Source organism: Mustela lutreola, chromosome 1 (assembly GCF_030435805.1).
Source record: "Mustela lutreola isolate mMusLut2 chromosome 1, mMusLut2.pri, whole genome shotgun sequence".
In the NCBI taxonomy this organism is placed as follows: Eukaryota; Metazoa; Chordata; class Mammalia; order Carnivora; family Mustelidae; genus Mustela; species Mustela lutreola.
Genome location: NC_081290.1, coordinates 128,985,494 through 128,998,134, shown reverse-complemented (window position 1 = coordinate 128,998,134; position 12,641 = coordinate 128,985,494). Strand labels below are relative to the sequence as shown.

At 38.9% G+C, this 12,641-nt stretch overlaps 1 protein-coding gene across 2 annotated transcripts in view; it reads right to left on the bottom strand.

Moving 5' to 3' along the window:
- Positions 1–1,108, bottom strand: part of RXFP1 (relaxin family peptide receptor 1) — a 101,018-nt gene extending 99,910 nt beyond the window's left edge. For both annotated transcript variants that reach the window (XM_059174087.1, XM_059174097.1), the window contains exon 1: positions 750–1,108. In XM_059174087.1, coding sequence (XP_059030070.1) covers positions 750–798 — 49 coding nt within the window. In that variant the 5' untranslated portion in view covers positions 799–1,108. The remainder of the gene's footprint in view (positions 1–749) is intronic.
- Positions 1,109–12,641: the final 11,533 nt, after the last annotated feature.

Here is a 12,641-nt window from a genome sequence, read left to right as displayed (position 1 = left end):
TCCTTCTTGATATGCTTTGGATTTCTCATCAGTTATTATCTAGGAAATATAAACATTTTATTTCTACTTACATAATACCATTTAAGTAAGGTTCAATGCAAAATGACTCTCTTGATTTACATTTTTTTTTTTTTCCTGGAAAGTAAACTATAGCACACAAAGAGAGAGCAAGAATTGTTATTATAACAAAAAATGCCCATTTGGGCTCTTGGTCTGTGCTTTTCATTGCTTTGTGCTTTTCTTTCAAGGAAAAGTGAGAGATCTTTTTTAAACAAAAAAGGAGTTTTATGAATGCATTTCTCAGTGAGAAGGCACACCTATGATATCAAATCACAAAGACTGGGACCACGAAGCATTAAAACTACACATACACCAGAATAAATGTAGACTTTACCAGATATTTCACATGGGCATCTTACTTGAACACAATCTCTTTAAAGACTACTTCTCTTGAAATAGTATCAAATTATTTATAAAATAATTGTTGCTTAAACAAATTGGTTGTTATGAAGCATAGGTTTGTATGTCATGTTAATCTTGCTTAATTACTGCCTCTGCCAATATATTCCAGTTTCCAATACAAATACCAGAAATGACTTAAGAATAATTCTGAAGTAAGATTACAATTTTATCAGAAAAAAAACCAGTTTTATATTAAAAGCATAAATGTAAGTAATAAACATTTGTAATTGTGATTAGTTCATACAATATTATTAAGGTATATAAAATTAAGTAGTGAGCATACTTACAGTATTTACCCAAAATTAAGATGTAGAAGAAGACAGGACCAGGTGTCATTTCCTTCTTTGTGAGCAACTGATTAATAAAAGTGAGTACAATTTGGTCTTGGTTTCTGAGTCGCACACAGCTCACGGTGGTTGTGTGCTATTTCTGTCTGCAATCTTAGCAGCTACAAAGCAGTCCTCCCTCCTTCCTCTCTCATTTCCTCTCTCTCTCTTTCCATTCCCTATTCTTTTCTTTCTTCCTTTCTGTTTCTCAGAATCTCTCCTCCCACCCTCCTTCTCTAAAAGTCTTAGTACCCTTCTTTACACCCCCACCACCCCCCTCCGCCCTGCCCAGCAGACACACACACACCCCAGCGTCAACACAGACAAAGCTGAGCAGTGAGCAAAAGTTTCAGACAGAGAACATACAAGCTCTTCTTGTTGACTCTAAACATCTTTTTTTCTATGTCCGGCAACAGTCTACAAATGACGGTGTGTGTGAACTGACAAATGTCTGAGCTGATCAAAGTCACACAACGAGAAAGAAACCAAGAGATATGTTACAAACAAACAAAAAAATTTTTTTTCCCTCAGTGACTTGGGACTGGGAAAAAAACAGAAGTACACGGGGCAAAATGCCATTGTGGAATTAACTATAAGGCAAGAATTAAAATGTAGCTATAGCAATCTTTTGTGTGATCTGAGTTTAGGCACTGGAATGATAGGATATTGTGTAAAGGAATAAAAAACAAATCTTAAATCTTCTTGAGCTCGTGAGTTTTACTACAAGTGGAGACCACGATAGGTCATTGATTGTGGAGTAAAGCCTTCCTGGGTTTGAATCATAGTCTGATTCAAATTGTTAGTTGTGTAGGTGCCTGTCTTGGCTGAGCTTTGGTTTTCTGGGGGAAAATATCTATTCAGCAAGGTGGCAGTGATGTCCAGCCCTATGCAAACTGAATGTCTGGTTCTAGTACACAATAGGTGATTACTGAATGGCAGCCATTCATATGATGATGACTTTAATCAGCAGAGAAAAAAAAGCTTGCAAATGTAAAGAACATTTCCATGCAATGCTTTCTCTTTTAACCAGGCTATGTCATTCTTATTTTGCAGTGTGTAATAATTTATTTTTAAAACAATTGTACAGCACCTTGCTGGGAGAAATTGTCTTGTGAGGTTAATGCCTCCTAATCACTCTACCTGTAGAATCTATTTAAATTACATATCTCTATATCATCGACTTCAACATAAGAAGCCTATTTTTAGGGGTGCCTGGGTGGCTCAGTGGATTAAGCCTCGCCTTCGGCTCAGATCATAATCTCAGGGTCCTGGGGTCTAGCCCTGCATTGGGCTTTCTGTTCAGAAGGGAGCTTGCTTCCCCCCTCTCTCTGCCTACTTCTCTGTCTACTTGTGATCTCTGTCTGTCAAATAAATAAATAAAAAAATCTTAAAAAAAAAAAAAGAAAAAAAAAAAGAAGCCTGTTTCTAAATCGTGGCTCAAGGTTTATATTAACCCTACTTTTCTTTTTTCCTGTAGAGGTAATTAATACCACGAAAGGAAAAAAAAAAGGTACTGAACTTTACAAGTCATTTGTATGTCAATAGATTTATTTAATAAAGACATTGTTATTTTAGTAGAAATGTTTATGGTTAACTGAATTTGAACACTCATTTAAGTCTCTTTAAGTGTTTATTAGGTGCTTATTCTTTGTAATAATACTTTAAATGTTTTAAGTGGTTAATGATTTTTTATTTATTTTATATGACAGGCAGAGATCACAAGTAGGCAGAGAGGCAGGCAGGGAGAGAGGAGGAAGCAGGCTCCCTGGTGAGCGGAGAGCCCGATGTGGTCTCCAGGACCCTGGGATCATGACCTGAGCCGCTGGCAGAGGCTTTAGCCCGCTGAGCCACCCAGGCACCCCTTTTATTTATTTTAGAAATAGTGTTTCCTAAAAGGATTCTGAGAGACATATCAAGGGCAATAGCTGAAGGGGAACCCATAGGCAGCTTCTCAACTGTAAAGCTGAGGAACTTGCTTTGAGAATTGTCCAGCATAAAGTTTAGCTCTTGACACTGACTCTTGACACTGAGTTTTCAAAGTAATCCTGAGGTTATTTTGTTAGCTTTGAGCATTTTGCCTGAGCTGATTATTGCAGACATATACAATCAGTAGGCCAATTGCCAGGAAGTAGTCTTCAACAAAATATACATCTATTGTATCTTTAATCTCAAATTATCCATGCAAAACTTCAAAATAACTTCTCATTCCACTGAGACTATGTTACCTTTTGCTAAAATAGTTATTTCCCTGAAGGAACAATTTCAGACTTCTTCTTCTTCTTCTTCTTCTTTTTTTTTTTTAAGAATATCACTGCTGGGGCGCGTGGGTGGCTCAGTGGGTTAAGCCTCTGCCTTCGGCTCAGGTCATGATCCCAGGGGCCTGGGATCGAGTCCCGCATAGGGCTCTCTGCTCAGCGGGGAGCCTGCTTCTCCTCATCTCTCTCTCTGTCTGTCTCTCTGCCTATTTGTGATCTCTCTCTCTGTCAAATAAATAAATAAAATCTTAAAAAAAAAAAAAAGAATATCACTGCTTTCTTATTTTAAGCCAAGACAGTGAATCTGGAATAAGAATCTCGTATAGGTATATTGGTGGAAAACCCAGGAGTGAACATAGAGTGCCTCTACCACACACTGCAGCAGGCAATATTGGTATTTTGGGCCAGAAAATTCTTCATTGTGAGATGCTGTCTTTTGCATTGGTAGAATATTTAGCAGCATCCCTGGCCTCTACCCACTAGATGTCAATAGCACTCCCTAGTTAGGACAATTAAAAATGTCACTAAACATAGTTAAATGTCCCCTGGGGGGCAAACTTGCTCCTGGTGGACAACAATTGCATCATAGCCAAAGACTTGGCCTGGACAATATTTGAGTATTGATTTTTTACTAAATAATTAAAATAGAATTCTTCTCATTTAAAATTTAATGATAATGTGTTTCCTCATTTTGTTTTCTGCCAGGTTGAGGACATACATTGCAGTGTTTTAAATGCACACAGACGGTGTATGTTTCTAGCCTTCTCTTCCTGTTTATATTGTTCAATTATAAACATATACTAGGGGCCTGGTAGACTCTGTAACGTCATTGCCTCTCTTTGGCTGAGTACTTCATGGTTTTCCACATTAGATTTGGTGCTGACTCGGGCTAATAGTTAACACCCTTTCTTACCTTGGAATCTCTTCGAAAAATCTTACTTAGGCTCTTTGAATAATAACAAAACTTTCCATTTGAAAATTACTTCTTAGGACAACCTAATGAGTTGACCTAGACAAGCATCATCAATCTGTGTGCACTATATAGATTCAAGTTTCTAATCTATGGTGTTTCCACTCACTGAAATACACTAATACATTCTTCAGCATCCTATTTTAAAATTAGATCATGACACTTACGGGCTTTTTGTCTACATGTCTCAGCCTATTTGCTATCATCATTTCCAATCCTGGAAACAGCCTTTGAATGTTCGATTGCAGACCTGGGAAAGTCTAACTGAAAGAGGTTGGTAAAATCTCAGTCAGAGACTCATGGTGTAGAGATATTCAGGCAATAGTAAACAACTCATGAATTAAGAATAAGTACAATCCCAGGGCTAAAATGCATATACTCAAATTGTTCATCCTATGGATCCATTCCTGACTGACAGCTGTCAGACAGGCAACACTCTTGAGATATTCATCATCTCCAAGTCATACCAAGACAATTTTAGCCATCTCGATTTAGCATTAATTGCACAATTTTGAAATGAAATGACTTCTGGAGAATGATATCAGGCAAAATATGCACTGGGACAGAACCATGAATAGCTACAGGTATTTCAAAAGACATTTTATACAGAATTTCACCCTAAGCCATTTCACCCTAGATGGAAGTGATCAGAAGCTATTATGTCAGTTAGCAGATAGTCAACCAAGTCCCATTTGGATTCATGTGTTGCCTTTGAGGGATATAATAGGTATGCAACAGACTTGAACAATCCTCTGTAAAGTTGATAATGTGAGGATGGTGAGGACAGGGTTATCTATATCTATCTTTTTATCTATCCATTGATCATGATCTTATGCAGAACATCAATTGCTGGCTTTTGTTAGGTGAAAACTATGTACAGAACCTACTCCTATTAACCTTGCCTTACTCAGTTCCCCCAAACTATTGTAATCAACGACATTCAAGTTTCAGGCTCATTCTATCCAGAATGAGCCTATATGGTTCAATACCAACAGTATTAAAGGGAAAACGTCGTCTGTTGATTGAGCCAGTGGATGGGATCTCGAAACTGAAGTTGCTGTTTCATTTACAACAGACTGTGGGCTCCCTGCGCCTGCAGTTTCCTGCTTTCTTCCACATGCGCATTGCGCTTGTTAAGCTGTGATCGCCTTCAGTTGCTTTAGGATCCCAGCTTGAACATCAGCTCCTCTGCTGCCAAGAAGCCTTGCCTCTAACCCTGGCTCAGTTGCCTACAATTCCGCTTGTTCTGACTCCATGGGGGTCGACCCTGCAGGAGATTTAATGCTCTTAGCCCTAACTTCACAATCCCAGTGTTCTCTTAAACATACTATCCTACCGGTCTGCCGCTGATGCCTCAACATGGCCCACCTGAGACCACCTGATTTATGCGAGGGGCATCTCCGACATGCTGGAAGGAAAAGTAGATTAGAAAAGTAAAGGTGGCTTGTTCCAGCAGTACCAGTAGAAGATGGGCAGGCAATTCCAGTCCCAATTTTGCCACTGATTACACATGTAACCTCTGAGAAGTCACTTAAATGACTCTGGTCCTCAGTTGTTTCACTTGTGAAATAAATAGTTGATCTTTTAATTATTTGTTTAATTTTACTTTTTTTAACTTTTTAAAGTAATCTCTGCACCCAAAGCGGGGCTTGAACTCACAACCCCGAGATCAAGAGTCACTTGTTCTATTGACAGCCAGTCGGTTACCCCAATAGTTGATCTTTTAGATTAATTATAGCGCTGTCGTTTTATGAAACACCATACTCTGCTTCAAAAAAAACCTTGTAATTTAGCATGCAATGCATATGCATATGATTTACCTAAAATTTAATTTTACCAAATTTCTCAGTGAATGTAAATTGGTGCCATTGAACATAAGGCAGTAAGGAAGGTATAAGAGGGCACCAAGGAAGATAGAGAGAACTAGGTGGAGTCAACTAGGGGAGCTTCTTTAGGGAAGAATATTTGGGTAGTGAGTGTGGAAGGCAGAGAGGGTCATGGGCTGACAGAGAGTAATAGAGGCAACATTTCACTTCGAAGACAAGTGTGTGCAAACATGTGCAAATGGTAGTTCTGGATGGATCTAGCCCAAAAGATAAGAAGAAATGGTATCATAAAGTTATGGGGTAATCAGCTGCTCAGTGTCAGACATTAGGTTGACTAGATAACTAAAAGTAGGATTAAAAGTTGATATCAATTTCGGGGCTCCTGGGTGGCTCAGCAGATTAAAGCCTCTGCCTTCAGCTCAGGTCATGGTCCCAGGGTCCTGGGATGGAGCCCCGCCTCGGGCTCTCTGCTCAGCGGGGAACCTGCTTCCTCCTCTCTCTCTGCCCGCTTCTCTGCCTACTTTGTGATCTCTGTCTGTCATATAAATAAATAAAATCTTAAAAAAAAAGTTGATATCAGTTTCTGAGCAATTGATAAAATCAAAAGAAGACAAATAAAGAAGACTGGTCTCATGACCATGTGATGCAGAAGATGAGAAAGGACAGACTTTAGCCAGACAGATACAGCTGTTGTGTAACAGATGTAAGTCAGCCACTAGGGTTTGGTGTGACTGCAAAGGCTGCTAACACCAGCCACTGCCAGAAAGATAACAATTTTAATCATGGTTGATTCTGAACAGACTTTGACTTTAAAACAGGAATGTCTAATAGGAGTACAAAATAAGCCACACATGAAATTGAACATTTTCTAGTAGCCACATGAAAAGAAGTAAAAAGAAACAGGTAAAGTTAATTTTGAGAATACATTTTATGTAACTCAATATATTCTATATATTATCATTTTAATATGTAATCAGTACAAAAATTATTAATAGATATTTTGTTCCTTTGTTTTTATTGTCTTTGAAATCTGGGATATGTTTCTTACACATGCAGCACATCTCAGTTTGGACTAGCCACCTTTAAAGTGCTCAGTAGCCACATGTAGCCTCATGTAGCTAGTGGCTACATGTGCAGCTCTACTGGACACTGCAGCTCTAGAGAATGGTGCAAGAGGTTTCTTTATGATTCCATCAGAAGTTCTTAGATCTGAAGGTCAAAGAAAAATGATCATTTTATAATTAAATAGAATTTTAATAACAACATAAGGTTACCAAACAGTTTGGTCAAGTACAAAAATGAAGAAAAGCAAAAACTTTACTTACCACTTTTTTGGCCACCATTTTATAAATGTAAGGACATTTGACTACCACAAAATTGGAGAAGATAAAATGTTCAAACATAAAAGAATCTTCTAAACTAAATATATTTAGTTTCATAAAAATGATGACATTTGTCTTTGCAAATAAAAAGGAAGACTTCTCCAAGACCCTATCTGTTGACTGTAATTTAGGAACCACTGATTTGGTCTAGGCTCAGAGTCTCTCTGGCAGCTCAGGTCTTTTAAAACCCTGGTGGACTGCTAGTGCCTTTGACTTTGAGGCACTCAGCTATTAATCAAAAATTAATTTAGAGTCTTGATCAATGACTCTAGGCACTGCCTTTGTAAGTCTCCCTTTTAGCATGTGCTGGAGTCCCCAACTTTATTTTAAAGGCTGCTACTTTGGCTTCTCCTTCAAGGCAAGTAGAATAACTCATGCATTCATGTGGCAGAGCTAATCTGCCATTAATGCCAGGATGCATTCCAGGGATTGGCTCTTGATGATGGGGGCCATTGTTACCTCTGTAACTCAAATGTTGTCCTGTGGGGCATCTTGGAGAAAGGTTGAGAAGTCAGGGTTTCCTTATTTCTTTAGCTCTTTCTCGGTATTCTTCTTCCAAGTCAGGACCCTAACTTTTGGTTTGGGTATGTAATTAGATTTTACAATGCTGTGAAAAAAAAAAAAAAAAAAAACCATCATATGACCTATAGAGATCTTTATAGAAAAGGTCTTTCTTACATAGTTTTTTTTTCTTTTAGAAGTTCTCTCAGTCAATATGCACTAGATTATATATTGTGATAAAACGTAACCGCAAAATCTCAGTTGCTCAAATCAACAGAAATTTGTTTTTCACTCTTCATGACCATCATGGGTCAGTAGGGGGCTCTAATCACTACAGACTTTCAGGTTTCAGGTTTTCAGATTTCAGACTTCAGGTTTCAGACTTTCAGGTGTCAGGCTGATGGAGGGTCCTTGTTGACTCATGAATCCATGATCATTAGGGTAGGGAAAAGGTAACATTTACCATGTTACCTTTTGCACACTGGCTTTTAAAGATTCTACCTGAAAGCGATACACATCATATCTGCTCACATTCTATTGGCCTTATTTCAAAATTGGTATGGGAAGAACCATTCAACCATGTGCCTGGAAGGAGGAGAGCAGCCATATTTTGATGAACAGCACTGATGACAACTTCCATCTGCCTTTCCGATTACCTGTAAGTATAATGTACTAATCTTTTTTCTAAGGCAGACATTCCAGCAGTTGAATCCAGTCACAATATCAAGCCCACAGGTCGGAGTCTCTGAGGGATATATTGTGGGTATTTCTCACATGATGTCTAGCAGTGGCTTCTCTTGACTAAGCATCTATGAACTAAAACGACAAGCTGTATTTCCCCAATATGTGATGGTGGAATAGGGACAAGATAATTGCAATAAACATTCTTACTGGAAAGCAGAAGGTGAGGGGAAACCCTGAAGATAGTTGTGTGTAGCACTTCTGAAATCCTGTGCGTAGAGGGGATGGAGCTTTTTACCCTGAGGATGGGGAACGTTCCCTAATTAGGCTGAGTCTGCTCCCTGGGAGGGGCTCCCCTGCCCATTGTTCACGTGGCCCTTGGTCTGCACTCTGGAGCGTCCTTCCTTTGCATGATCTGATTTTCCACATATACTGACATTGAAGAATATGCCCTTCAGTGTCTAGAGGTGGGGGCTGAGAGTTCACAGCTTCCTTTTTGCATTCAGATTTTTTATTTACTTATTTTTATTTTTTTAAGGTCAGGTTGATAGTCCTTATAGCACTACATCTCTCTCAAGGACTTAGCTGTGTTATTTATTTGATACCAGTCAGTTTCATGTGTTGATGGCCACCTCTATAGTTTTCTTCTCAGAAAAGTTTTGTGGATATAATTCCCTGATATATCATGTTACTTTTTTTTTGTCCCCATGCCTCTGTATCTCTCTGTATTTAATGACTTAACTGCAACTAACTTGAGTCTATTAAGTTTTGTTGGGACAGCCACTTTTCCCTGAGCCATTTGGTCCAATTGAAAGGTTTTACAGAACCACAATCTTAGTTAGGTCCTCACTCTTAGAAATTTCAGTGCCTTTAGGGGCACTTGGGTGGCTTAGTCTGTTAAGCATCTGACTTCAGCTGAGGTCATGATCTTGGGGTCCTGGGATGGAGCCCCTATGCTGAGCCCCCTGCCAAGCCCTTGCCAAGCAGTGAGTCTGCTTCTCTCTCTCCCCTCAGGCCTTCTTCTTACCCCTCCCCCTTCTCCCTTTCTCTCCCCCAGCTCATGCTCTCTCTCTCAAGTAAATGAACAAAATCCTAAAAAAAAAAAAAAAAAAAAAAAAGAGAGAGAGAGAGAGAGAGGGAGAGAAAGTTTTCCCTCAGAGATTTTTAACAATGGATGTAACAGCCGTAACATTAATTTGATCCTTACTATAAGGCCGATTTTGATTGGCCTTTGTTGCTAAGAGAATTTTTTTTTTCGTTTGGTGCTAAGAGAATTTTTCAGTTTTATTTTTTACTGGTTGTGATTGAGAAGCACACAGTTCTTTCAGGCCTTCAAGTGCTAAATTTCTGGATTCTGTTTTCTTTCTCCTGGGGCGCCTGGGTGGCTCAGTGGGTTAAGCCTCTGCCTTTGGCTCAGGTCATGATCTCAGGGTCCTGGGATTGAGCCTTGCATCAGGCACTCTGCTTAGCGGGGAGTCTGTTTCCTCTTCTCTCTCTGCCTGCCTCTCTGCCTCTCTGATCTCTTTCCTTCTGTCAAATAAATAAATAAAATCTTAAAAAAAAAAAGATATATTGCTCTGTCATTTCTCTTTCCTCCCTCCCTTCCTTCCTTCCTCTTTCTTTCTTTCTCTCCCCCCCCCCCCCTTTCTTTCTTCTTTTTTCCAATCTGGCTAATTCTTTGCTAAGCTCATGCGGTTTTTGTAAAATCTTGTGAGACACAGACAATGGCAACCAGCAATAGCAACAGCAGATACTAAATTTCTATGATCTCTTGTAGGATTATAAATTCACTAGGGCACTGCTTGCTGGGTTACCACTAGTGACAATATTACCAAATTCTTTGTCACTATGTAAAACGGATAACTCTCATTACAGATTCCACAACAGTTTCTTTCCTGTATGTCACTTGGTTTTTAAGCCAATGTTACATATTCTCTTTTTGTTGTTATGACAGCACACCATGTCTAGTTACCAATCCCTGACTCAGCTAGCATATGCTGAGTTAAGTTGCAGTAAAAAACAGCCCCTATGGAACTTTATTTCTCGCATTGTGGTCACTTAGGGACCAAAACTGACAATAGTGTCTCTGGATAACTCATTTTCACAACAGTAGGAAAAAGAGAAGGTGGCGGGCCATGAGCTGGTCCTAGGATATGACAGGTGGTAGTTTAATCAGGAGACTTTTTGTTGAATAACTAAGTTGTCAACTTCCCAATATGGGATGGAAGAATCTTTGTTGCTTTCCACCCCTTATCAACTCAGTTATGCCCACATTTTAGCTTCTCTTATTTGTGACAAACCATTTCCCATTTTTGTATTGGTCAGGACTCCCTGGAGGGCAAATGACAGAACTCTAACTCAGCCAAGCTCTTCAAGTCTCTTTGTTTATTTCTATAGGTATCTTCCTCCTTTCTCTCTCTCTCTCTCTCTTTTTCGCTTCTGCTTCTCTCAGCTTTATTACCTTAGATAGATTCTGTCTATATGGTTGGCATAATGGTTACTGTTAACTTCTGGTTCTTACCTTTTCAGATCCATGAATTAAGCATTCTGTCTAGGGGAACAGGGCCTTGAATTGTCTGAGACTAGATTATGCATTTATCTTGATGATTAGAAGGTAGTATAGAGTACATTATTTGTGGATGTGCTCTACCCATCCTGCATTTGAGGATGCAGGATGGGTAAGATTGGTGGACAGGTACATAGTCTACCACAATCCAGAACTTTTCTCTGCCAGTAAGCATAGAAGAAAATAGCACCAAGGCTGAACATGTTTAGAACATGTTCAGAGTTAGTGAGTATAAATAAGAGGAGAATGGGGCAGGGGTTGGGGTGAGGACTGAGAAAAAGAAAGATTGACAGAGGTAAATACAGATGGTAAATAAACAGTGACTAATATACATTGCATGGGAATATTGTCAGGTTTTATGAATTGGTATACATGAACTTATGAAGACCATGAAAAGTGAATACTGTTATCACAATAGTCATAAATGAAAATATTAAAAAAGCAGTATATTACCATGCAATTAAGTTTATGATTTTGCTATGGGAAGACAGATCATTTTTGTCATATTACTCTCCTCCTGGTGAGATAACACTCTTCAGGCTGTGTGACTGAAATAAGAAGGTGTTGGAATAAGAAGTTCTAGTTGTGAAAACAAAAATGTGTCTCCTAGTTCTTATTGAATCTTCTTTTAGAATTACTTGAGGTCAAATCTGGGTTCCTGGGATTTCTAATTAATGTGCCAGATAACTGGCTGTTGCCCATGTTAACTCATCAGGAAATAGCTATAAGGAATTTCTTAGCTATTGTATCTTCCAGAAATTAATCAAACTTGGGTCTGGAGGTAAAAATCTTAATTTAGACATTTTTTGGCAGCTCCTCATTCCTGTACTGTTAATAGGCTGCTATTTACTTTCTGAAATGTGAAATTGGGTTTTCTCCTTAACTTGTCAATCTGCAAACATGTCAAATAGTCATACATGGATAAGGTTCAAATGTCTCACCAGATTTGCCATAGGAAAATAAGAACTTTTCTGGGTGGAATACTGTGAGACATGGATACGTGTTGGAACCAAGAGGGAGGTGGAGAGGAGGTACTAAAGCAACAGCAGCTTTAGTCATGGCACAAAGGGACAAATTATGGACGAGCTGAGTAGAATCATGAAAATTCAAAATGGAAACACTAAGAAAAAGGAGGCCCTCAAATATGAAGGCACTAACAGCTATTGAGTACTAACAATGAATGAAAGAGGAAAGAAGGGCAAGTGGGATGAGAATGAGGCTCTGAGTGTGTCTGCGAAACGAGCCCACCTTGTGGGCGGGACATCTTGCCTCGGAGACACTTACTAGCCAGCAGCTGGGACAGCTGAGACTGTTCCTGATAGTCATGTGTGTCTGGAATCTGATCCCTGGTACTTCCGGGAAGAGAAAGCTTGGGAAAATAGTGATGCATTAAAGCGTTAGAAGAGTAGGGTTGGAGAGGCAATGAATTCAGGCGTGTTTCATCAAATTAGTCAATTGATGGCAAACTTTATTTACTTGAATATCTTTGATGATTGTTTTTGAATGTATCTTTTTTTCTTTCTTTAGAGTAAGTAGTATCCATTCTTTAACTCCAGCAATTTACTCATCTTTGTTAATTGTGCCCAAATTAACTTTATATGGTAATTAAGATTTGCTCTTTATAAGTCTCCAAGCCATAGTTCAAATGTATTTCCTTTTGAAAGGCTGGTAG